General features: G+C 41.3%; 1 protein-coding gene across 3 annotated transcripts in view; it reads left to right on the top strand.

The window, feature by feature from the left end:
- The window catches only part of LOC311495957 (transcription factor SOX-6-like), an 80,105-nt gene that overhangs the window by 27,575 nt on the left and 24,673 nt on the right, over window positions 1-27,857 (top strand). For all 3 annotated transcript variants that reach the window (XM_084555643.1, XM_084555641.1, XM_084555642.1), the window contains 5 exons: window positions 7,743-7,832; window positions 15,035-15,207; window positions 17,634-17,702; window positions 25,861-25,981; window positions 26,999-27,078. In XM_084555643.1, the coding sequence (XP_084411769.1) occupies window positions 7,743-7,832; window positions 15,035-15,207; window positions 17,634-17,702; window positions 25,861-25,981; window positions 26,999-27,078 (533 nt within the window). The remainder of the gene's footprint in view (window positions 1-7,742; window positions 7,833-15,034; window positions 15,208-17,633; window positions 17,703-25,860; window positions 25,982-26,998; window positions 27,079-27,857) is intronic.

Genomic DNA, 27,857 nt, shown 5'->3' with positions numbered 1-27,857 from the left:
AACAAAAAAATAAATAAATAAATAAATTCCTGGCAGTGCTGTCCAAGACAGATCGTGTTTGAAGCCAGTGGAGTGTGTTTGACATGGCCCTTCAAAAGACTTCAATTCACGGCTTAACAAACTGTGATGACAACTGTCTGTGCTGAACCGTAGCACACATGGCACTGATATACAGTAAACCAACCTTGTATTTGTCCGAGAACATTATTTTAAAAAAAAACAAAAACAAAAACAAACAAACAAACAAAAACATATGGACCAAAATCTGTTAATTTCAGTGTTCACAGATTTTAAGCTATTATCTAGAAATAATAGTTCCTGGTATTTGTTGCTTTAATTAAAAACAGCAATAAACAATTAGCAATAAATTTCTCCTCAAATTCCCCTGGTGCATATATACTTATACATTTTTATTTATTATTGTTTATTTATTTAGTTATTTTTTTACATTTTCTCTCTATTTTCTAATTGTAAAATACTATTGTAAAGTGTGAACACAGCTTTAAACTATGATGTATTTTTCGGAGTAAATCTCCAATAACGATAAGTCCTAATAAAAGTGCACATTCCTGCAAGGTGCAATATCTCACTCCAACTGCAGACTGACTGTGAGACTAAATGACATCGCACTGAATTTGATAGCAGTTATTATTTTGATGCCAAACTATTTTATGGGCATGTCATTCTCGAAGGTGCTTGAAAGCAGCATGGCATAGTGGCTAAGAGTATTAGGTTTGATGATAGCTCTTGTGACAGATGATATGAAGAGCAGCTGTGTTACATGCGTAATCTAACTTTCCAAAACAGTCTTTTCTGACGTAAAGATATCTGCGGGATCTGAAGGGTGTGGTTGGGGCTTCAGGCGGCCATGTTTGATCCACTTTTCTTGTCTTCGGTCAGCTGCGGGGTGGTCATTGACTCAGCCCAGACTCACTGCCAGCCTTCCTCGCTGATTTTTGGCTCCCTGACCGCCCACCCGAACACACACCAGCTCCCCCCGGGGCTCGACACAAAACAACGCTTCTATTGTGTCTGAACCGCACATTTTGATGTGTGCCTGTGCCGATGTGTGTGTGTGTGTGTGTGTGTGTGTGTGTGTGTGTATGTGTGCTAAGTCGGGTAGGGTTTCATATATCAAGCCTAAAGTGGAACCAGAAGCGTGGGTCTTGAACCGGTGTTTTTAGAGCGTGCGTTTGACAAAGAAGCGGTTTTGTACCCTGGATGGATACAAGTACAAGTATTCAGGTTCAAGATCCCTTATTTTCTCTAAAAATAAGGATTTAAATTTATTTATAGCTGTTCAGGTTTAATGATTTATCATTATGTCTTTAGTTTACTTAATTTTTGCTTTTTTTCCCCCCTCAATTACAACATGCTGCAAAGTTTGGGTGCATGCATTCTAAACGAAAGCCTGTCACAAATGTGTTGTTCTCAAAGAAAAAGGTCATTCCTATTCACAAGTAGATTATGTTTATTTTATTTTCACACATGCAAAAAGTGGAACCCTGAAAAGTATGAGAAGAGACAAAAAGAAATCAAAGCACAGCTCTCTCCTTGTAACCAGTGAATAGATGTTTTACATTAGATTCCACATTAATTAATTCCAAAGTGATTTGACCTTGTCGTTGCTGTGCTGCATCATTAACCCAAACGTACGTACAGTTGTTAAAACTCGTCACTCGGTCTTGCTCAATTGTTCTGCGCCTCTCTCACAAGAGAAAAAAAAAATCAGGCGTAGAAAATATTTGAAACATGCAGTGTCTTTTATTCCCTCTTACAACAAGTGGTAGTTGAGAAATGAAGACGTGCCGCCTAAGTGTCGCTGAAAGAGTTTGTTAAAGTACTCTCATCAGGCTTTTCAGAGTTTGAGAATGTTATCTTTAAATCTTGTTGCTACATCAGCGTGCACTTTCAAACACAATGCCTTTGTTTTGTAGACTACCTTTCAACCTTCAGGCTGCAGCGCTGTAATGCAGGGCAGGCCTGACCTCTCTGACTGCAACAGAGGTGGATCAGCAGTCAGGCTTTACAAGTATTAAACTCACACATTCAGTGGAAACACTATCCTTTGTCTGATTCAGGGCTGTGAGGTTTCAACCCGGTGCCTTCGGCGGCACGTCCACTTTATATCACATAAAGTACTTTACACTGCAGGGAGGGAGTTCTTCGTGAGTATTTTTAGCAAGGGGGGCCCCAGTGTGAATCAAAGCTCCACCCAGGCAGTGTTGAGGTCTTCATCTGCTAAACTACAGGTGAAGTGAAATAAGAAAAATCATTTTCGCCTGTGTGAAAGTTCAAAGCTTAAAGCAATCTTGAAAATACAATGTCGTCAGGCTGCCTCTGCATTATTATTTTTTTTAATTTTTATTTTTATTATATTTGTCAGAGCTTTAGATGTTTTGCTTTATTGTAACTAATAGTTAATTACATTCACCATAATCATATAGTCACAAAATAATTAAAATAATTTCGATTTTTTTATCTTCTACGAGGTGAAAACTAAACAAGCAATTAAAATACTTTTTTTCTTATTTTTTGTGGGGGGTTTTTTGGAAAAAGAAGGAACGACAGAAAGCTAGTAGCTACTGACACACGGTCCATCTGTTGCATCAGCTTTTCAACAATTTCTTAATTCGCAGGAACCTTGCGGGGCATATATCATGATGATGCTTAGGCCACTTTAGCAAAGATCAAAGTTTATTCTGCTGTGAGCTCACCGTAGTTTAACATCTGAATTATGTCTGCGGTATATACAAAGCCAACGTGCTGCTCCTTTCTCCGTAAGCAGACGGGGCTTTTCGCTGAGCAGCAAATTCGAAGACTGTCTGTGTGTGTGTGTGCGAGCGAATCGGGTGATGTATGTAAAGAGGGTTACGCAGGGCTACTATCCCCCTCTCAGTCAGGTGGGCCGGCTGCTTTCTTAGGCCATGTTCTGTGACAAGAGAGTCTGGGTGTCATCTGACAGATGAAAATAGTGTGCGTGAAATGGACACCGTGCTAACACGCAGCCAGGCTAACCACTCCGCAGTTTAATGGTTTTACAGCACTGAGCGAGAAGTGCTAGGCCCTTGAAATCCTGTGCATATGTGTGTGTGTGTGTGTGTATGTGTGTGTGTTATATACCCCCCTCTGTGCAATTAAACAGTCCCAGCAGTGTACTGGCATTCTTTAATCAGTGTGTGTGGTGCGCATGTATGTTTAAGTGCTTCAGAGTGCGCCGGCGTTCTCACATCAGTGTGTGTGTGTTGGTGTATATGCGTGTGCGTCTCTTTCCTCCTCCTGGCTGGCCTGTCTCCTCATGTTTGGACATATGTTGAGTTTTATTTCACTGAGACATCAATCCTGCTGGCCAGCTGTTAGGACAGCTGCTCTCTCTGCGCCTCTCTCGCTCTATTTCTCTCTCTACCATTCGCTCCAGCTCTATCTCTCTCTGTCTCTTTTTCTTGTCTTACTGTTTCCGCATCTTACTTATCTCTTTTATTTATCTCTTTTTTATCCTTTTTCTTGTCTTTGTTTCTTCTATCATGCATTCTTTAGCTAGTTGCCTTTCTTTCTTTCTTTCCTTCTTTCCTTCTTTCTTTCTTTCTTTCTTTCTTTCTTTCTCTCATTCCCTCCCTTCCTTCGCTCTCTCTCTGATGCTGTGGGGTCTGCAGCTGAAGTCACATCACGACTGACATAAATTTGGAAGTGCAAAGTGTAGCTGTCAGCTTCCATTTACACACGTCCAGTAGCGAAGTGAAGACACCAACTGTTTTTTTAAAAAAAAAATTTCAGCCGTGGGTGTGTTACACAAACATGCCCCCCCCCCCCCCCCCCCCCCCCCAACACACACACACACACCACTCTCGAACATTGGCCTTTGTTATTTTTAACATTAACTAATTTTTCAGATTAATGTTTTTCTCTCTTTACCTTGGCGCTCGACCGCAGACTCCTGAGCTCTGAGTTCTTGAGCTCTGGCACAGTGCGCCGTGTGTGAGAGGGAATGAAAGAGGCACTGTGTGTCAGGTGAATTATAAGGGAAGTGTTATTAAATAGAAAATGTGAATTAAATGTGCTTCCTACTACCTATTGCGTGAAAAAAAAAAATAAAAAAATGATTGCCCCTCCGACTTTCTCGCTAAAATGCGAAGCTACAAAACTATGAACACATACAGATTGCGACCGTATAATATATGTTCCAAACAAGGTGCGATTTTCACATTATTGTTCAACTGCTCAGCAACTCAGAACCAAGCGCAGATTTTAAGTTGAGTTCAAGTCAATTCCATGGTTAACATTTGGACACACTGAAACAGAGCGATTAAAAGACAGAGGGAGGGAAAAGAGAGCGACTCAGTCTCAATGGAAGCCTGTGGCACACTGTGTATTTCTTGGCAGTGGCTGTTTGGGACTGTTGATGCTTGTCAACACGCCACGCACATATACACACACATATGCACACACACGCATGCACACACACACAAGCACACACAGTAAGTTGCCTGTGGCTCATGTTAAACACCCAAAACACTGTCTCTTGGCAGGTTGGCGTGGGGACAGGTGATAAAAGTGTGTTTACCCTAAACACTTGCTGGCTGCCTCAGCGCTGATTTACTACAACACTGTCTCTTTATCCACGTCTTATCTCGTTCACCTTTCTTCTGTCTCTCCTTTGTTCAGTTTTGACACTTTTTTTTTCTCATTGTCTGTCCCTGCTGGTGTTGAAACCGTCCGGTTTGCAGTCAGTTAGAAACTAACGTTTCTCTAATCATTTATACTTTCATTATCTTTTTATATTTCTCTTATTCTCAAAACTTGCTCATCATGCTCGTCATCCTCAATTCAACCTTCCCCGCGGACGTCCTCTTTCCTACCTTCCTCCTTTGCTATGCCTCTGCCCCTTTTTTTCTTTTCCTCTGGCCTTCCTTACCTCCTCATCCCATTCATCGTCCCTCTCTTGCTCTCTCTTCCTCTAAACCCATCCATTTCCCCCATTTCTCCTCCACTTGATAAAGGAGCCGGTGTTCGGACAGTGAGGAATTTTTATCCACCCTCTAATCTAAACAGCACTTGATCCCTGACTCAGTTGCGGCGACAGATAGAGAGCCATCTAGGGTAAAACATCTCCCTCTCATCCTCTCTTCTTTTCCGCCTCCCCTCCCCCTTTACTCCCCCCCCACCCCACCCTCCCGCCGTCGCCTCATCTGATCTGTTTATCGGTTCGAGGGGCGTAAATTGTGCATCAGAGTACACACACGGTTGACTTATGCAGATGTATCTTGGAATTACAGGTTGTATTTTTGTCTCTAAGTGCTCCCATAAATTGCACTCCGTGATGTTGTTTGATACAAGGCCCAGTGAATGGATGCGTATTGGCGTCTTTGGGTCTCGTGATGAGAAAAAAAAAAGTCTCCTTACCCTGTCCCACAATCTCACCACTTCACTCCCTGAAAATATCACCCAGTCACCCATTGAACAAAATGTACACAAAAACTTATCCAGTGGAGCCACTTGTCCAGTAAATCTAAAAAGAATCAGGTGGATTCCATTGTCCTGAGGGTGTGGAAATTATATTAATTACACGACTTTACTGCAATGTGGACCATCTGTCTGGAAATACCCGCTGTGTTTTTTCACCCAAATATGGGAAATCACCATGAGACATTACTGTAGTTTTTAAGTTGTTTCTTTGTGATGTAGCTTGCCACCCTCCCTCACAGCCATTGTCTACCACTCTGTTTACATTGATCCCATGTGATCTGGGTGACTGCATTAGCTTATTTACAACAATCATAATCCGACTGTAAACACGCTGGGCTTTAATGGACTCAATGAGGAAGTTGTGCTCGGCCGACGGACGGCATCTCATGACCGCACAATGGGCCCATACGCACAAACTAAACATTAAGCCATTCACAATAGACCATGTGCCCTTATGAATGCCTATAGCGCCTTTTGTCAGGATAAAGCACCACAAATGAGCTATTGTCTGACTTAACCATTCTAAATCAGGCGAACCCTTGGGGGCATGTTTTCCACACAGCACCCAAGAATTTCTCCTTTTTCTGTGTGCATGTGTGTGTTTTTTGACTGCCTTTATGACTGAGGATTCGGCATGACCGTGACACCATATGGGGTGCATCCGCTGGCTGGAAAACCAGAATATGCACACAAAACCAGCCTTGAGGGAGTTTGTGAACACATACAGTATGCACAGAGAAACAGTTTCACATTCAGATATCCAGGTACTGTGTTCCTAAATGTGCAGGAAGAAAGATTTAGTTTTATATGTAAAGGTCTTATCCTCAATATGTCAGAAGTTGATTTTACATTTCTTGTGATTACTTGTGATAAATGACAGAAGTGCAACCAGTCGGTTAATTTACAGCACAGTGAAGAGTTGAGAGGATTCACTGACACATTTTTTTTTTTAAATAAAAAAGGATAAAATAGCCTGTCAGCAGTGTTGTCCTATAATAAATAAAATGTGTACTCTGAAACAGTGATATAGATAATTTGTCCCTAACCTCTGAATACAGCCCATTTTTTGACTCTGTTTCGGTGTAATAGGGAAATGTCGGGGACAGGATTAAAATTTAGGACCTTTATTGTGGTTTCAGTTATTTAAAAAAAAAAAGTATTTTGATTGTTACATTTTAATAATTAAGAATTGGTTAGTAATTGGTTAATGTGGTGACCAGTGATGGTTAAAAGTGACGTTTGAGATGGGAACTAAGCAGCAGTCTACTGTGTTGAAATCAAGTGTTTTATTGACCTATTACCCACCCCGACCTCCTCCCAAAGCTACTTGTTTGGCTCTGTAACCACCACCTCAGTACCTCCTTTGCTGCCAGCATAATCACTGCGCCGTCACAATGATATCTAACTGTTTGCCCAATAAGCTTGCTTTCAATTCAGGCAATTCAGCTTGATAAGCAATTTAAAACCTACACATTAAAGGCAAACCCCACTACCCAACATACCCAGACTAGCAGAGACAACCACGCTACTGTAACAACAACAACACAACCTTGGGAGCTTACAGCAGCAAAAACCACCAAATAACTGTCACAACAAATAACAGTGTGCAGAACGTACACAGGACTAACGACTGAATGATCTCCCTAGAGTTACAGAGGGAGCTACATGTTGCAGTTTATTGAGAGCCAGTTACAAATACATCGAACGATCACTTGAAAACTGAAAAAAAACAACAACATGAAAATGGTAAAATGCCTGCTCACATGCAAATATTTGTCTGTTTGTCTCTCTAGTGGCTTTCTGGTGAAGAATTGAGAAGTAGCCATTGTTTAAGCAAAGTTCACAGCAGGACTCTAACTGAACAAATGGGACCTTATGAATCTTATGAGACCACGTGTCTCTGATGTCTATTATCCTGAGGCTATGAGACACATTGTGAGAAAGAAGACAGCCACAAATAAGACCCCATCTCCAAACAATGCAGACATTCTCATTAGGTCAGCTGGATGACTGCTGCAACCTTTTTTTTTTTTGGGAGAAAAAGCTGGAGGAGATGGCTCCTTGTAGTCCTTGAGTGTAGACATTGGACACTGGCTTTCCACTGGCTCCTCTTTGTCTGTGCTCGCTTTTATTCTCTTCCAGCTCCAAGGGCGTCACATTATGTTGATGACAATCAGGCGTCTTTGGAGATTCCTCATTCTGAATCTAATGCTTGATGAGTGTGCAAAATTGCACAAAAAAAGTAATTGTTTTCTGTGTTTTTTTTTTTTTTTTTGTAGAACCATCTTGCATGGAGAGACTCCTCTCCAAGGATTGGAAGGAGCGCGTTGACCGCCTGAACGCCAACGAACTGCTAGGGGAGGTCAAAGGTAAGAAAGCGTCTGAATCAAGGCCAGCATCCATGTGTGCAATTATAGTAAACCTGCATTCAAATGGAGATATTAAGGTTAACAGGACGCATTCAACACTGACTGAGCAAAATTCAAAGTTAGGAAGCAGCTGGAAGTATTCTCTCCTCAGTGTGTATGCTTCCGGCATGTTTCTGCATATGAAGGCAGCAGAGTAAAGTCGCCACCGACCTACCTGTTGAGCACTGAAGGTGGCTTTAAACACCAGGGGTTGTTATTTTTTGATTAAAGGGTGTGTACGAAGGGAGAGGCTGCACATGCTCCTAGTATTTTTGTCCGCATCAGCAGACAGCATGAAGTATGAAGCTGTAATTTGCTCAGAGGCATATATATTCTCTGGTGTTCGGAAGTGAAATTGGCAACATTGTGGAATCTTTGGATAAAATTTCACTCTAGCTGCAGCAGTCATAATTATTTTATTACATATGACATACAATAATAAAATAATTAATTATTCTCATCATGTATTATTTTATGGTTTGATTATTAAACCATCTAGTTTAAAGTTAAGTTCAGATGTAGCTAATTTGTGTGAATAGTGATTATTCAAATATTAAATATGGTAAAAAAAACTTCACCACCTCCATAATCACCATTATAATCATTGTATACCGCACATATAAATTGTGTTCTTTATGTAAGGAAAATGGTAGTATATTTATTTTCAGCATTAAAAAGTTGCTGGTCTGACTAATTGCTTCACACAGTCATCCTAAAGCTGATCGCCAGCTTAGTTGAAGGAGCGATGCTGATTGGTTGGGACAGTATACAATAGTACAATGATAAAAATATGCCAGTCCGATCGCTGAAAGCTATTTGCATCACGACTGATCGAATTCACAACTCACGGGCAAAGAAAGACTTCAGTTTAGATTGTTTTGTGTGTCGGTGCCTTAACATTTTAAAACCTATTTAGCCCAGACGAATAAAAGCAAATGAATAGAGAGTGTTGGAAAACATGTGACTTTGAAAAACCAATATTTTAACATGGAGAAATGCTTTCCATCATCGCTGCTACAGCGGATTATGTTTATGTGTTGTAACATTAGTCGTTAACGTCCCCGCAGCCGGGCTGCTCACAGTGAGAGAAACCGTTTGTGATCGTCTCCCGCTGAAATGGCAAGCATTTCCTCTGTGGAAAGTGGGAAAAAGGGGACTACAGAGAGCCTTCTTCGGGAGAACAGCACAGACATTCATTTTCATTGTAGGACACGCTTTCTCTCTCTCTCTCTCTCTCTCTCTCTCTCTCTCTCTCCTTACTGACCACCTCCATCTGCACAGACACAAACTACATATTCATCCTTAAGCACCACTAGCTAAGTAATAAATGGGCATCTGTTACACACCTGGTCACTCATTAAGAGTCGGGATAATTGTGCCAGAAATAAAATAGTTTTTTATCAAACTTGAAAGTTCTCGAACTTTTAATTTGAAAATTCAGTTCATATGACTTCCCACGTGAAAGCAAGGGAAGTGAAATGGGAGTTATATCTATACTTTATCTTTGGATCACTGCTTGTTTTGTCTGTGGATATTAAAATGTGACGTTTGATCTGAATCTAAATTTCCTCGTTATATATGTTGCTATGGTGTTATGTATTTTACACAAAGACATAAACCAGGTGCAAAAAAAGCAGCTGTGCTGTCAGCTAAGAATGAGAAAAGATAAGAAGAAGCCCAAATGTATGCACTTGGTTAACCTCTGCAAACGCACACAATATCTTTCAGTACATGGGTGCTGTGCATCTGATAAGTTGAGAAGTCATTTCAGAAAAAAAAAACACCATACATATGAGAAGTTGTTTCTCAAAAATCTCAGGTCTCAAGGTTTTTCTGTATTTTCTCTGGTGAGCTTGTTCATATCTTACTACTGGTAGGTTTTCATTCAGCTTTTTTTTCTTGGTTCACATTTGTAAAAATCAGAGCATTTGATATGCTGGTAAGCCTCTCAGGCTGCACTTGCTGTATCGCTGCATAACAATTTAACATTTAATTGATCTTTGACTAACCCAAGCTACTAAAGTACTTTTCTGGACATAACCAAGAAAGAGGTCTGGAGTGAAAGTCATGTGCTCTGTGTGACTACCATCCGCCCCGACCTCCTCCCTGTAAATTAACTGTCCCTCAATGGCAGAACGGAAATAAGTCCCGTCTGGACAAAACTATTTACACTACTGGTAAATAGTAGATTATGTATCTGTGTTACCATACATGTATTTTAAAATAACTTCCTATTTGATCTATTTAAATACATTTGGGGAATTTGATTTACAGTTCACTGGAGACGAGACAACAGTATGCTTGTGTTGTGTTGACAATCGATTTGTTGTGTGTTGGTTGAACACACCTATAAATATGCATAAATATAGCATGTTCCATTGCATAAATGCTCTTAAATGGCGTCACACACACACACAGAGACACACACACAGATGCCTTTCTTCATCCAGCTGTGTCCCGACTAAAGAAATGCTCAGATTGAATTCCAGCGTTTTATTTCTCAGTGTTTGAAACGAAGCCTGCTCTGTCTGACCTGAATCCACAACTGTTGCTCCGCGTCTCCTCACACAACAGCCTGAACCTATTTGTTCAGTCGCAGTTATTTTTAGGACAAAGACAACTGATGACCAACCTTTTAGTTAGTGGAATGCACTTTAACATGCGATATTATTCGATATTGATGATTAATTTATCCCGTATTTATTCAAGGACGTGGTGTAACATACACTTTCTAATTGCGCCATGCCTCACAGTTGCACACTGGCATCTGGGCCTGTGCCCAGAATGAGTGTGGAGCTCTAGCAGGGCGAATGTGGGAAACAGGTGACATTTTGACCCTTTCATTCAGTTCTGCGATGATTTGCTCTTTGCCGTTGCATTTTTTTTAGTCTGTTGTAAAATCTACATGTTGTTTTTGATATATTTGTGCCAAGAATCAATGCATCAGGTGTTTTTGTGTAAATATTGTATTGCGTAATTAGAACTATATACGCATCTTCTGAATGTATATATATATATCTATATATATATATATAGATATATATATATAATAATTTGTGATTATGTGACTACAATGTTTCCTTTTTAACATTTACATTAAAGATAATTTGACCATCATTCTGAGGTGCAAAACCAGACACAATAAAATGTGCAAATTAACCACAGTGAAAAAAACTCCTGCATACCTCTAGTCTGTGAAAACTTTGTGACTCAAACACTTGATGATAAACTGGTTGTTGTTGTTTTTTTTTTGGAGCATTTTTTGAACTTTCTTCATATGATTCCGGGCATTTACATTTTTTAACGCAAAGTCAGAAAGCTCATAAGAACAGATGGATGGAAAGTTTCTGGTTATACAGCCAGACGCATGAGCTGGCACATCTGGCAGCAATAATCACATTCAAGAGTCACTTAAATCAGGCATCATTGCAACTTTTTTTCATTTTTGTGTGCACATATGCCACTGTCCGTCTGCAGAGGTGAGCCGTTTGTCTGCATTAAACTCCAAGGTGTGCAGATTAGGTCTTGTATATTTGCACCCTGCTGCCCCGAGAAGGTCATGGGATCATGTTCGTCGTGGGGTCAAGTGTTTGTTGTGGCGTGACAGTGAGGAGGCGGTTTAGCCATCCGCAGAAAAGCTGGGAGTTTGGCGCATAGACGCTGCGGTGAAACATGCTGGTTTGGCAGAAGCTCAAAGCAGCCAGAGCCATCAATATGTTAGGTGTGATGCTGTGAGTGGGTGATGGTTTGTGTGTATTTTTATGAGTGGTTTTTGTGTTTGGATGCGTGTTCTGGTGTATTTACAGGGAGGAGACACAATTTTGTCATATGTTGTGTGACTTCGTAGGCAGTAATTCACTTCCTAAATATATAATCTAATAACATGATTGTGTGTGAGAATGTGTAGAAGTTACACATTTCATACATTCAAACCTAATTTTAAAATTAGATAAAAGTCATTCATGCATTTACATGAATTCTATATTTCTATATGACTGTGCCTCTGCATGTATGCAAACAAAGAGAAAACAAATTTGAGAAAATTTGCACCTGCTTTAACGGCACGTCCTGTTGAGGAAAGACTCCTGCATTACTTGTGATGAACACCTCACGCAGCAGTAAGAGTTCTGGTTTCCGAAAGACAGATCATCCCCCCCTCACCCAAACAGAGTGAGAAAACGGTTAATGGCTTTGTGTTTTGGCTGGTGCCTTCAGCAGGTGTCGGGAATAATCCTGATGGATGGAAACCGGAAACGTCTGAGATGATTATTGGTGCCAGAAGTGTCGGAGGAACGAGAGGCGTCGCGTTTGGAATGCACAGCCCGTAATCCACAAAGATGAATCATTGTGCTCTAATCGCAGTTGTCGCGATTACACAATAAGCTTTACTTTACTACGAGGAATGCAGGGAAATAGGAAGAAGTATGTGTGTGTGTCTGTGTGTGTGTGCACATTTTACGACATGACAGGATTATAAAGTATCCATCAGTGTTGCAAGACTGAATTGGCCGAAGAGACGCAGGGAGGGGTGAGGAAGGGAAAAAGAAAGCATGGGTGGAGAGGAGTGGTGATAAAAGCACAGGGGAGGAGAAAGGAGGTGATGAAGAGAGAAAAGGGATAGGAGGTGACTGAGAGAGCTGATGAGAAAAGAGGGGAGGAGAAGAGGAAGCTGATGAGTGAAGAGAAGGATGCAAGAATAAGAAACAAAGAAGAGAGGGTGAAAGATGAAAGTTGGGTGGAAAACTGATGAGAAGAGCAAGGAGAGGAGAGTCAAACAGAAAGAACCAGGAGATAATAGAACAATAAAATAATTTAAAGAAGAAATTAGGAGAGAGGGCACAGGAGAATCTAGATTTGGAATAAGTGTAACTGATGGGAAAAAACTATAGAAAGAATGAAAGCATCAAAAGCAGAGACAAGAAGAGGAGAATGTTGCCTTTGATACAGGGGTGCTGAGGGGTAATTTCTGTGTGTGCGTGAGAGTGTGTGTGTGGGGCCAGTCCGGGGTACAATAGGGGCCTGACAGGACTACAATGGAGACTCTGTTAGTATGCAGGTAGTGTTGGGGCCACCCTGCAATCTCCCTACATGGCCCCAGGGCAGGACCTTACACACAGACAGACACACATGCACACACAAGAGCAAGAACTTCTAAACAAGATGAACTTCAGCGAGGAGGTGTATTGGCACACTCGGGCGGGCGCACATGCACACAAACTCAAGCAAAACTTGAGCTTTTGAAGCCATTCACATAAGCAGAAGACTAATTGACACGTTGACACAGAAACACGAGAACATGTTAACCAGGGGCACATTCACTAACTAGAAAAAATAAATAAAAAACACTTCACACAACACAAACATACACCACCAACAACAGCAGCTCTTGGGTCCAACGGTGTTGAACTGCTTGTGCTTCCTCTTAGTTACCAGCAACAGACAGTGTCTGGAAGAGAAGTTGTTGGAGGTGAATTAGGCTTCCTGTGTGCTGGTGGAAGCTGCCAACAAATCTCAACCAGCTAAAAATGTCTTCAGAGCAGAAATTTACCCTGAATTGTAACGAAAAAACATTAATTTTCCCCTGATGCTCCCTTGTATTTCTAAAACGGAATAAAATTAAACAGGCACAAAGTAACATTATATTGTTTTTGAGCCACAAGCAGCAAAACAACCTTTTCCAAATACACAGCAGCCATTTATCAATTCCAAGTACGCAAACTCTTAGTTGGACTTGGTAGTTCGGATATGACTCTTGCAGACAGGAAAGACATATTGATAGACTTCCAACATCTGAAGCTATTCTGCACAAGATGATTTGTCTGCTTCACCCTTGAGGGCTATTCACATCTAGCCAAGAGGAAGAAGAACAACAAGAAGATGTCTTCTATTGTGACACTAAACTTAGACTGTAGAGCATAACTTTATTTGCTACTGACATACTTAGTCTTACAAGACATTGTAACAGACATGAACAGATACAGTATCTTTCAATACATAGTATATATGTAATATGCAACATAACTATATTTTATTTCCATTTCCAAAATCTTTTTCTCTGACATGCAGCACATTCAGTGACCATTCTGAGATTTAGTAAGACGGCGGCAAAATGATTTTGTAACACAAGAGCATGGTTCCTGTCTATTGCCCTTGCCAATACATTCACAACAACATTTCTGAGATCCATTTTGTGCCAGTCTTTGCGTGGTTTCCTTAAACATAACCCTCTGTACATCTACTGATGTGAAGAGACCACAGAAGAAGCCTGTGAGGGATCGTCTTCTTCCTATTGACGCATGAGCTACTCTAACTGGTTTGTGGGGGGCAGTTAGAAGCCACAAGGAAATTTTTCGCAGAAATGAAAAAAAAAAATAATAATAAAAAAAAGTTTTTAACATGCAGTTGTTATAGAAACTGCTAATAAAGAACTGCAGTTATGAAATCCATTACACAAAAATGTGTGATCATTTCACACAGCATGGTAGAGTCAACTCCTGAGGAGAGACAGGTGAAAACATAAAGGCAGCTGTGTACTTTATAGACGAAGCTCTCTCTATTCCGCTGGCCTTGAGACAAAGTGACGGATGCGGGCAGTATTGTTACTGTTTTTTTTTTTTTTTGTAATTTGTACTTGTTTGCACTTAAATCTGATCTATTGATTTGTGTGGCATCAAAAAGGAGTGTCAACAGCGTTGGCTGACAAAGCTCCCAAGAATGTCTAAATCATAAACCTGACAAAGGCCTGCAACAGCTACTTATTTTCAAAGGTTAACTCAGAGCAGTTTTATTGTTCGTGGGAGCAGACACTAAGCGATGGCACGCAGAGACAAGACAGAAGATAATAAGTAGTAAGATGTAACTACAAGCTGGATGATTTATGGAATTTAGGAATGAGAGTTTTGTAAAGGACTTGTGTTGCTCAAACAACTTTTTTTTTTTCTTTAAGGAAGCAGTTGTTGAAGGAGTGTGCTTTGTTAATTCAGTTACTGTATGGCTAGTGCATCAAATATTATCATGGACCTATTATTTTTTACTTGAAAAGAAAGCCATCATAATAACTGAACAGGTGTGATTTTGTGTTGATTTTCTGCCTCAGCGGAGTTGTAGCTGAAGACTGTTTTTGTCTTAGGTCATGTTGTAACTCTTCCTAACCTCCTGTCCAGGTACACCAGAGTCGCTCGAGGAGAAGGAGCACCAACTTTCCACCATGATTGGTCAGCTGATCAGCCTGAGGGAGCAGCTTCTCGCTGCCCACGATGAGCAAAAAAAGATGGCCGCCTCACAGCTGGAGAAGCAGAGACAACAGATGGAGCTGGCCAGGCAGCAGCAGGAGCAGGTAGGGAGGGGTTGAGTGTTCGCTGGCTGTGGGGAAATTAAGCTGAAGTAGCTGTGTAACGAGAAAGGAAAAAAAAAGAGTGTCTGAAGAGTATGTGCAACATCACATTGCACATACACATGCAAGTTATGCATACGTATGTGTCTGCATACATGCACAAACAACGGGAGCTGAAGGGATAATAGCTCACAACTCTCAGTGTTCTACTTACCAAGTTGATGAAAATGAAATTTGGGAAAACAGTGACCTCCATGCAAGTTAACAGCCAATTCAAATTATTTTCTGTCAGAAAGCATTTCGTGGTTTTGGCTGATTAGTCCAGATCGCGTGAGTTTGATGATTAACTGCCTACCGCCATACTTGCCTACCTAGCTATCTCATTTTATAAAAGCTCAAACTGCACAGCCATGACATCATGTCAAAAAATGTCACGGATGAATGCAAATGTTAACATAATCCTAAAACGTCAACCAGTGCATACCCTAGTGACCACTGGAATTACCTTGAAATAAAGTGGTTAGATCACTTGTTCCCAGCCTAGAGTTCTTGTTACCGTTCATTCAAAGCAGTGTGTCCTTGTGAACAATTGTCTATAAGGTGAGGGACATTCATTACAGAAGAGATGTTCTTTCTGAAACGGTTTTATTTGGTTGGTGTTTGCAAGACACAAACTCAATGATTGGTAAATTTCAAATGATAATTTTCCTCTTTGCTACACAAGTAATCATCCTTTGGTCCTTTAGACTTATCACAGCACCTGTTCTGTGGGACCTGACCCCAGAAACTAGCTCTGTGTAGATTGAGAAGCTTAAGTTGAGAGCCACTTGGAGTTAGTATGCTTAACTTGTATGACACCCAAATCACCATCTTACACTTGTCTTTTTTTAAATAAATAATCACTAAAAGTACTCTTGGTCCAAAAAATTACTCAAGTTGTGAAGCAAAAACTCAATTTTCCTAAAACCATATGTGTGTGTGTTCAAGTGAACGACAGCGTGTGGCTTCAGAAAGCATAGAAAAAGTTGCTGATGCACGTCGTTGGGTGTCAGACTGAAGAAAGGAAACAACGGTGAGTGACAGAGAAAGAGACAGAGAGAGACCAGGCAGAGAGGTGTTTAGGTGAGCCGCTCTTTGTTTTCGCTGTTTGCCGACACGTTACTGTGGGTCGGCATACGACAGGCTCTGTTTGGACAAGTCCACACCTCCCATCACAACACATTCCACCTTTCACAGCTTTACAAAGGAACACGCAAGATGGAGAGAGTGAAAGAAAGACAGATTCCAATATCAGCCAGTCATTTGGCTGTTGAGACTTGATAGGATAATGCCCTACAGACAAACCCTGAGAAATCTGCTTTTAATGAAATATGACATGTGTGCAAATGGGGCGCCGCCTCCCATTCAGCAGCCTGTAATTACATTTCGGAATAAATATACTAAACGACTTCTCAAGAAAAAAAAGAGAGGCAGCTGCTTTACTTTGCTTCTTCAGAATGGGTGGGATCAAACAGACGATGCGTTGCCCCTCTAAGGGTTTTAACCTTTCCGCAAGTGGCTGCTCCCAGCTCCCCGTCAAGCGATCAGACCCAAACCTTTAACATTTGACTCGAGAGGTTCTTCACCAGACAATCTTCACATTCTCCTGTTTATGTGAGGTGTTTGTCCAGAGGCATGGTGGGTGTTGTTGGTCGCCGTAAACATGTCAATCTCACACATCACTCAGTTAACAGATTTGCTCATGAGCTTTTTCGCGAGGCTTCCACTATCCATCACACTGGAGTGTGGCTCTTCAGAGTTAATAATCAGAGGTCAAACGGAGCCGTAGCTCAGTGCCACCGTTCCTCCTTTTCTGATGTACTGTACTGCCTTTGAGACATTTTTGACCCCGCACCGTTTTCAACAGCGCGGTTCAAGCTCTGGCTGCCGCAATGTGCCCACTGCTCTTTGAAGGACAGATACATCCGCACGGATCATGTTCTTGAGCGCAGGATGACTAACTTAATCCTCCGCTCTTCAGTTTTTGTACTCGCTGGTCATTTTTCCCTTTGTTGATATCATGTTGTTGATCTTTGTTGATCTCTCCTAAGCTTTCTCCTTCAAAGTTAAAGCTCTATTTTGCCAACATTTAACTAGACTATTTTTTTTTAAAACCAGTAGATTTATTCAAAGTGTTTTTTACCCAGATTTTATGTCACCACAAAAACCTAACAAACATACCATGTCAAAAGGTCTCATTAAAAAAAATTAAAAAACTATATATTAATAAGTTAATAAGTGTTGTGCTTTTATTTTAGTTAAAAAAAAAAAAAACATTTAAAAACATATAAATGATTATTTATTATCTCAGAATTCTGGGGGAGATATTGTAGTAAAATGCACGGTCAAATTAACCGTCATTGTCACTTTGTGTGTGTTTGTGTTCCCAGATCGCCAGACAACAGCAGCAGCTCCTGCAGCAGCAGCACAAGATCAACATTCTCCAGCAACAGATCCAGGTTAGTGGGCGGACACACCTTCCCGACAGCCCACTCACGAAGACACAAACACGCACGTCTCGCGTTCATTCCTCACATTTTTGAGCTGACTCCTCCTGCCCACTAATCTGCTCCCCTTAATTGTTCCGCACAGTCTCTTCTTCTTCTGTGAGGAGGCGCTCCTTGTCCACCGCTTCGATGCTTTAATTGTTGACTTTCCGACAGTTTTGTTGTCGGTGTGTCACACGTGATTCGAGAACAGAAATTGAGAGGTGTGGCACAAGAGGCCTATGGATATATCCAGTGGTGTCCCGGTAACAGCCCTGGTTATAGATGGATCATTTACTGTTACACTGATTCCTCACTGATCGATATCCCAGTATCCCAGAGGCTTCCTCTCGCTTTTCCTTTCTCTGCATTCAGTCATTTGAAAACATTTTTTTCCTTCTCTTTACCCTAACTTGACTCCTCTTGTCTTCAATCAAATGTTTTCTATTAACTTTAAACACACGGCATACTTGCATATAGGTGTCAAATGTAAACTGTACCTGGAAAAATGACATGGGTTTAACAAGAAAATATAGGCACGAATAATGAATATGACATGTGCAATTGCCGTTTCATTCCCTTCTTATTTATCCCCGCTTCTGTCTCTTCTTTGTTTTCCTCCTCCTCCTCTCATTTCTACACCTGTTTCCCTGAGCCACCTGATGCACCGAGATTCATGATCCGTGCACTGTATATACGTACGCGCTAACTGAGAAATCACCACCAGCTGTGAACCAAATGCTGGCAAATTTGCTCCCTGTGGCTGATAGCCTTGTGGGAATTCCGCCAGTTTGTATTTAATCTTTTTTTTTTTTGAAGTCGTCGGACTGCTGCTAAGTGGAATGAGGTTGCGAGACAGTCTGAATCCGCCGTGATGGATCGGGCCTTATCACATGCCCCGTTTACCCCATGTATCGGTCCCGAGCGTTGGATCTCCCCGCGCTCTGAAGGTGTGATGTAGTTAATGAGGCCTTGTTTTTTTTCCCCCCTTCTTCTTCTTTTTTTTTTTTTTTTTATTGCGAGGCCCCACCTTTGGATGTTAATAAAGCTCAGGACGGACTTCATTAGCCCTCTTAGCCCCAGGAGAGAGTGAGACCATAAAAACCCGTTCCTGCTCAGATCCTCTACCACGCTGTGAAGCATGTATAGTATACTGTGTGTTGTTTGGTCTTGAGGATGAAGGAATAGGCAGAAAATAGCTCTTGAGAGCTTATCACGTAGAGCTTCCTAAGCATCTGCTAAAAGACATGCAAAACCTAATCTACTATATCTTAAATTTGACTTGAGATAGCTGCAATCCGATGTTTAGCAAAGGAACATAAATTAATGCACAAAAATAGACTAAAACGAAGAAATAGTTTTCACTCTAATGTTGTACGCAAACAGCTGATTGTGCAGCAACCTCTTGTTATTTAAGTTTTATTTAAATCAAAAAAAAAAAACAATAGCAACTCTTGGCAAACAAGCCAAGCTTAGTAAGCAGCAGATGGTTCATCTACTGTACAGAGGGTTAGAATTATTATGGCTAAGCTCCAGGGTTTAGTCACAGGAGTACGGGCTGTTTACGCTGTGTCGGATGTGTGTTGGCCTTAAACACACAGGCAGCACTGCATCGGTCTGTTTCCACTTATCAAATCCAGACCTGAGCTTCTCTCAGGCCAATACTCTGAGGAGCTGACCAAATGCTACTGTTTCAGCAGAAGAGAATAGGCCTCAGCGTGGCAAAACCACCTTTTAGAGCTGCCAGTTGTTGTTGGTGTCTTAATTTGAAACACTAAATGTCGTCCAGATGGACAAGAAAAAGAAAAGTTTTTGCCGCGAAAAGTGCAACTTCCCAGTTTTTAGCATACACGTGTGATCTGTTGCGTCATCATGGCAAACAGCGTCAACTTAGCTGCAGTCTTATTATAAGGATTTTTTAAAAAAGTTTTATCGTCTGTGTCGGCATGTAAATAACAGTCTCGTCTGATTTGTGAATGGAGTGAGACGATGAAAGCCCAGTGGGAGCTGTTTTTTTTTTTTTCTTTTTTCCATCTTTGCGTCTTATCGTTCCTTCCTCCTCCTCGGCCCCTGGATGGTGTCAATGTGTTTGTCAGCTAATGCGGTGGTGGTGGAGGGGCCATAGTTCAAAGTGACCCGGGTTTCCTGTCATGTGGTTTTAAATGGTGTGTAGAGCCAGCAGGGGATGTCCACGGGTTAAAGAAAAGCTTCCGAAGGTCCCGCTCTGATAGATATGGTTACACACACACGCACATATGCGCGCATACACGCATTAAAGACATGCACGCAAGCACAAAAGCGTCAGTAAACAGCTGATATCAAGAAATATACGAACATGCATGCAAGCTTGCACACACACACACATATGTGATTACATAATAGTGAACCATAATATATGCTTCTGAAGTCTGTGGAGGTTCTCAGCCATCCAGGTCACGGGACATGCAAAACAAAACCTTTGGAATTACATGTCTGACATTAACTTAAGGAGTTCATTCCTCTCAGATAAACACAGACACACACAATAAAAACACATTTGCTCAAAAGGAATACATACGCAAACACATTTGTGCAAAAACCCTCATATAGGCACACACACATGGTCACACACACACAGCGGTGGCGGGACCTTTGTGTGCCGTAGGCAGGGCGGCCCAGCCCAGCCTGGTGGCTGACAGGCATGTGTCTTTGTTAAGTCAGTTCCTATAATGGCTCTCATATGTGGCCCATTTCCTTCGGGCCCACAAAGGCACAGGCCCTAACCGCACCGCCCGGGCCCTAGCTAACGGGCTAATTAATGACTGCAAAGCCACACTCCTCCTCCTCCTCCTCCCTCTCTCTGTTCTTCATTTATAACTCTTCTGTCTCCTCCTTTGCCTGCCCTCCTTCTCCCCCTCCCCCTCCTCCTCCTCCTCCTCCTCCTCCTCCTTTTCTGTCTTTGAGTTCTTGTCTCCACTGAGTTCTGCTTTCTTATTGTTTTTATTATTTTCATGTGGAATCCCGCTCCATCATTTCAGTATGCTGCCCTCTATTGAAACTTCCTTGGCCTTTTGTTTTTGTTTACATCGATTAATATAAAGTTAAGATGCGGCTTTGGCCAAGATTCATAATTTAGGTCTCTGACAGATCGGCAGTGCGTGACAGCTAAATGAGTTTCAAATGTAGTAGTTTAATTTATGGGTTGTTATCGGCTTCATCCGCCTCTCTCTAAATTCCCCATCACTGTTAGCCTGACTCAGAGCCGGAAGATTTTATCTTGTCAATAAAACGCTGACGTTCGGTGAGGTTCGGGATAGTCGGGGAACTGGACCTGTCTTAACACAAACAAGCACAGACACAATAATCCACACACTCGCACACATGCATAAGAGCTAATGGAGCAGGCAAACGGCCGTTAGATAGACAGGCAGCTCCCACGTCAGCACATACTGCTTCAGACACAATGACTCGGAAAGCCATGGAAGGCCCATAACGTCGATTGGACTCACCAACTATGGAAAATGGCTACCTCTTGGCTTTACAATGGCCCTCCCTCCACTCTATTAACCCTCGTGTTAGTTAGCCTAAAGAAAAATGCTGCCAGCAGCATGCAGTAAGTCAGTGTCCTTATGGTGGTCACATGGATCTAAAGAACTGACCAAAACAGAAAGAAACTTGGCAGCAATTGCATATAGATTATTAAATATGATAATAAAACAAAATAACAAGAAAGTAAATAATCCTCGACTCTAATATAGCTAAAGCCCTGGGATCTGTGTAGGACTGACCACGTTACCTCGTGATATCACTCTTTTTAATGTCACAATTTGATTCGTTATGTCCAGTAAGACTTGGAAGTCGGAACAAGTTCAACTAGAAAGGATGCTAATGTGGACCCAGAAGCGTCTATTCATATTCTTGTACTTGGTCTTATACAAGTCACATCAGAACTCAAATGGTCAATTTAAATCTTCTTCTTTGTTAATAAAACTTAACTTGTGTGAGTTTCATGTGACAGTAGCAGCTGATTAAGGCACTCTTACAATGACGAGGAGCGCTAACAAGAATAATTCCTTAAATTAAATTAATACTGTCAGTCTTTTTAAGGTCTCGTCAAGGTCAGCGACCGTGAGGTGCCTGTGCTCATAAAGTATAGCTGGCATCATAACAGCTTTTTCGGCCTTTGTAACAGAAACTTAATTTATAAAGATTTACTTTTTATCCCTTTTAAGTCAATAGAAAGACAAATATCTTAGTGCAGATTTGTCATGTTTTTCAATTAGCTACAGACTTTACCTGTACTGAGTTGTTACCGCAAGTGATGGAAAAACAAACAAAAAAAAATAAGTGGCGCACTCATTCAAAGCCGCCCGTGTGCATACCTGCCCGCTGCACAACTGGACGTTTCTTTCTTTCTCCTCTGTCCCCCTCAAACACATCGACATACAGACACACACCGCATACGGACTCATTGCCCCCTAACCCTGCTGCCCTTATACAAGAGAACCATTAATTCTGAGTGTGTGCGTCCGCGCGTGTACACATGTTCCTTGTTGCCTAGGTGTGTACGTCGGTGTGTCTGGTGGGCAGTTAGAGGAAGGGGACCTTGTATTTTCTTAGGAGCTGAGCAGAGGGGGCCCCTGCAGCACCACCTTCCCCAGTCCATTCATCCAGCGCCCCCCTCACCTCCCCTCCCCTCGGTAAAAGGAGATCTTTGTGTGTTTGCGCTAGTGAAGCAGCCCCAGTCAGTCCCAGTGTTCCCAGAGGAATACAATGAATGGGAGCATTTTGTCCCACTCTATAACCTCCACCCCCCAACTCTTCTCTTCTTCTCCTTTTTTTTTAACCATTTGGACACAGACTTGTTTTTCTTCTCTCTTCATTCTCTTTTCTCCATGTCACAAGACGTCGGACCTCTTGTCTTCTCGTGTGTGTGTGTGTGTGTGGGAATGCCTCAAAAACACAATTCCAGTGTGTGTGTGTGTGTGTGTGTTTGTGTATGTGTGCCTCCCAGGATATCTGGCTTTCAGGAGTGTGACCTAAACAATGTTGTCTCAAGAGCTGGTCAGGTGATGAACACGTGTTAACTCCATGAATACCAAACAAAGCGGACTGTGGACAATAGTGATGTCTGATGCCCTGTTGTGGCGAGAGATGTGCATATACAGTAAACACACATACACACACACAACCCTATTCTAACTCTGCCATAAAGCCAAAGACTTTTCATCTAGTGATGAAAAGAAGACCACCCAAAATGTCCTGAGAAAGGCAGATCTTTTGGGAGCTTACTCCATTTTTGGACATAATTAGGCAAATAAAAATATCGCCTTTCCAAACAATTAGCAGAAAAAGGGTTCTCAAAAGGACAGAACATTAATATAAAACCATTCTTCAGAGAATTTCCCTCCTAATAAGTGTTACGGACACATACCGTTGTCTTTTTACAGCATTTAACCCTGATGATGCTGTTTCGCCATACAAATTAAATAAACATTAAAAAATGTTGTCAATGAGCATAACTACAGGCTTGTAATATCTGATAAATAAAACATAAAAAGGCCATCATTAATTCCCTGAGCCCTGTGTGACATCTTTAAGGTGCTTGTCCTATCAGCGGTGTAAGATACTCAGTTAATAATGATTTAAAGCAGTGAAAGTCATCCAATCTTCACACAAGAGATTTTTGCATGCTAAATGCTTTACATGGTTAATCAATGGCTAAAACCGGGCTCAGTTAATTTTCTGTTGATCTTCTTATTAAAGAATAAATCATTTCAGACCATCAACACACGCTAATGAGTCAAAGATAGTCCTGTTCGTCTTTCTCTTTCTTTCTCTATTTATTCATGCTCTTTGAACCTCCTCTACTACAAACCCTCGAACCCTCCCTCACACATGCACCATACAACATCCCAGAGGACGATCATCTTATTCAACTCATTCAGCTGTGTAATCCTGCCTTTACAAACGCAGGGAAATACTGTGATCACACAACATGCTGATTGCGTAAGTTTGCACTCTAATGATGAACTGTCCCGGGAGGGTCACTGAGGGAGGTAGGCGGTGATTAATGAATTGGTTATAAAGGAGAGGTATGGAGGGGTGCGAAATGGATGGAGGACGGAGATGTACAAGTATTCATATATATCATATATTCATATATGTAGGCAGATGGGTCCCTCCATATGAGCTGGGTTCTGCTCGAGGTTTCTTCCTGTTAAAAGGGAGTTTTTCCTTGCCACCGTTGCCTTCAGGCTTGCTCTGGGGGTTTCAGGACGGGTTTTTGTAAAGCGTATTGAGACGATTTGTATTGTTATTGACGCTATATAAATAAAATTGAATTGAATTGAATATAACATGTTAAAGAGATGAAACGAAGAAACACAAAAAGAGTCGGAAATGGATAAAGATAGTAACCAAGCCCGGAGATTGGAGCAATATCAAGCATTACAGAGGACAAAAGAACAATAAACTAAACATTTTAAATCCTAACTCATCTAAAAACATAAATAAATTGGTAAAGACAGTGGGGAAAAAAAGAGCAGAAAGCAGAAGAGCACGAAACAAGAAAGAGGCGAAACCGTTAAAAAAAATAAACTTGATTAACGTGACAACAGAGGCAGAGGAACAGAATTTATTCTCAAATGGAGAAACAAGCGAGTGTGAAACAAAAGTTAAGTTAAGCTAAGTTAACAGCATCAATCAGTGTAATGTCTTCTGATGCAATCCATAAACTGAAATAAAAAAGCAATAAAGATCATTATTGAGAAATAAATAACTAGCCCATTTATAATACAACATTGCTATGGTAAAGGTTTTGTTAGGTTTAGGGACTAAAATAAAATAGATTTGACAACAGATAGCGGTTTGTGTTGAAATAAGTACTTTGTTAAAGTTAGAGTACAAGTGATATGAAAAGCAGTCTCTGATGTTCAGTGTTTTGTTGACTCATCCATCCACCCTGACCTCCTCTCGATGTGGGCTTTGTAGCTCCATAACATCAATTAATTGTTGCCATCTCATATTGACATCAGATTACCAACAAAACATAGCTATAGCTTGTAAGTAGCTGCATCAAGAACCAACCCATGGGGAAGATTTTGATAGGAGAACTAAACATGCATTTTGAACCAAAATGTCATTCTATCTGCTGATTTTTGCTCCTACAAGAAATTAAAAGATGCACGACTGATGGAAAGTAAGGTCTATGATCTTAAATACTGACCGTTTTTCTTATACACATAGATTTTGACAGTGCATCAACTCCTCAGCCTGAATCACTGAAACACTCCTAATTTGCATTTCCCTACTTGGATTTCACTGCTTTGCTATCAGCAAATCTGCAAAAATCTCCTCAACTTTCAGACCCAAACTTCACAAGCGAAGGAAAAATAAGCAAAGAAAGTGAGAAAAACAACCAAGTGAAAGGACATGAAGGAGAACGAGAGAAACAATTTTACAAAACAGAAAAAATTAATGTAAAGAGCGAAAGGGACGCGATAAAGGGAGAGATGGAGGGGAAGGGAGTGCAGTCTGGTGGTTTAGTACAAGCAGCCCTAATAGATTCCCGCAGGGTCATCTTTGATATGCTCTCTTCAGTTCTCGCCCTCAGCGTCTTAACTCAGTCAAACATACAGTTTTTAAGAGTCTTACATGAAAGGCAGCTGTTAGCCCTTCTGTTGTTTTAAAGCCATTTTGTTTTCCATTTTTACACTTGTCTCTCAAGAATGTCCGTCTTTACTTTCCATTTCAATCAATCTAGTTTTTATTTCTGCTGTGATTTTATCCAGCAGAATCTTTGAACCTTAGCCATTGTTACTACCCTGTCTTAGTTTCCTTTTCAGCCATTTCTTTTATTCCTTGTTGCTTGCCTCTTTCAGTCTTCCTTCCTTGTCATTTTTGAATCATTGGTTTTCCTCTCTGCCACCATCTGCCCCTTGTCTAATTTATGACATTCACTCCTTCTCCCTTTCATTTAAGTCATTGGCATTTCCTATTTTCTTCACATTTTTGTTTCTGTTCTCATCTACGTTCTTTTTACTCTCTGAACTTTGTGGTTGCCAGTGTATATTTGCGAATGTGAGCGTGTATATGCAGCATTTGTAGAAACAGTAGTGCATACGTTCATCTTTCTTTCTCTCTCTTTCAGGTGCAGGGTCATATGCCTCCTCTGATGATCCCAGTGTTTCCCCATGACCAGCGGTCTCTGGCTGCTGCCGCTGCCGCACAGCAAGGCTTCCTCTTCCCGCCAGGCATGTCCTACAAGCCAGGTACACATATTCACACAAACGCTGGGATCTCACTCTGTGTTATTCAGCTGTATCAGGTGAGGAATGTTCTGGAATTGAGCGGAAAGATTTACAAGCCTTGCTTGTTCGCTTCAGGATCAATACATTGGACACAGTGAGGACTGGAATGTCTCTTTCATGGCGTGCTGGAAGCATGTCAGTTGCACAACACATCTGCAACATGAAATTCCACACTCCCTTACACACACAGACACGTAAGAATACTGTCTGCTATATACCAGACCATCAGTTTAATAATAATGTGATGCAGACGGATCACATGCATCCCCAAAAAATGCAAAAATGCATTTAAAAGAAGGCATGCATGTTGCATCAGGCTCAACAAAACTCCTAAAGCCACGCCTCCAGACAGAAACACACACAGTGCACAGTCCCCTTATTCCAGGATTCTCAGCACCACCTGCTTTCTTCATGCCTCTTCATCTTTCACACATTCCTATTTTCTATGCATTCCTCCCGGAGGTCGTCTGACACAACATAGCCACAGTCCTCCACACCGTGTACAGAGTAAAATGTTTGTTCCTGCTGCATGAGCATACGCTCCCGCGAGGCTGCGAAGAAATTCAGAAATGAAGAAAGGGATTAAAATGCCATTATTGTACACTCGCCTTTGACTTTGGTCTGCTTCCAACAAAGGCTCGGACATGGAAAGCCTTTTAAGGACAAACAGCGGGGGTTATATGCGGTGCTTAGATATGAATTTGTGAGTGCGCCCCAATGCAAAAGCTCTGGACTTGAACTGTGATCACCCTGGTATCAAGCACCAGTGTGTAGCAACAGCGAGTGCTATTAACCTTTGAATAAAACGTTTGTGACCCTTCGTGTTTCATTTGGCATGAATAAAAAGATTAGAAGAACAAGGAAAGAGACAAAGAACAGAACAGAGAGGCTGGCTGAAGGTAAAGAGGAGGTTAGTTCTTGTTCAGCACTCTGTCCTCACCTCTGTCTACAATATGTGTTGTTTTGGTTCTTCAACAGGTGAGAATTACCCAATGCAGTTCATTCCATCTACAATGGCAGCTGCAGCGGCGTCTGGACTCAGCCCCCTCCAACTACAGGTAAGGTTTTCATCAAAATCAGCACAACATTTTTTCTTTCTTTTTCTTTCTTTCTTTTTTTTTTTTCTTTATTTGGATGTACCAACTTGTAATACTACAGTAAATTGCATGAGTTCTTCCCACCATAACTGGTTCACATGCTGGAAACAAGACCAGAAACAGACTGTTAGACAATGAGGCGGTGAAAAGAGCGGGTGCGGCTGGTAGGCGGGTGTGTGTTTATTTGTGTGAATGATATGATTCACTTCCAACTTTGCCCTGAGAAAAATGTGACTTTTTACTTTGTTTGTTTGTCAAAGCCCTCTGCATTTAATTGGGACTAAAACCATAAATTGTCTTGTTTGTCTCCTACCTAAACCAAAATAGTTTCAGCTGCTTTAACCTAAGCTAATAGCAATTTTACAGCTTAAACACATTTTTCATAGTGTTGTTAAAGATGTAGAGTGACAGTGTGACAGTGTGTCTGGTAGCAGGGGCCCTTGGGTGGGCTGTGGAGTATTGTCGATACACTATAGCATAGACAACTCAAGACTATATGGTGGTTGTCGCAAAATATGCTTATAAGTTGCAATCTGGGGGCCCCAAACACTTGCTTGGTTTGCGTGTACTTACGGTGCGTTCCTGACTCTGTGGTATTTGCAGATTCAAATAAGTGCCTCTTCAATATCTGTAATGATACCTCAAGCGAGTGTTTCACAACCAATTAAACAACTGTAGCAGAAACATTTCCCGCACGGCAACGGGAACAAAGACAAAGAAGTAAGGGTGAGGGTTTGTAC

The sequence above is a fragment of the Chelon labrosus genome, assembly GCF_963514085.1.
Source record: "Chelon labrosus genome assembly, chromosome: 11".
Taxonomy (NCBI): domain Eukaryota; kingdom Metazoa; phylum Chordata; class Actinopteri; order Mugiliformes; family Mugilidae; genus Chelon; species Chelon labrosus.
The sequence above is the reverse complement of the archived record's forward strand: the minus strand, read 5'-3'. Positions and strand labels throughout refer to the sequence as shown.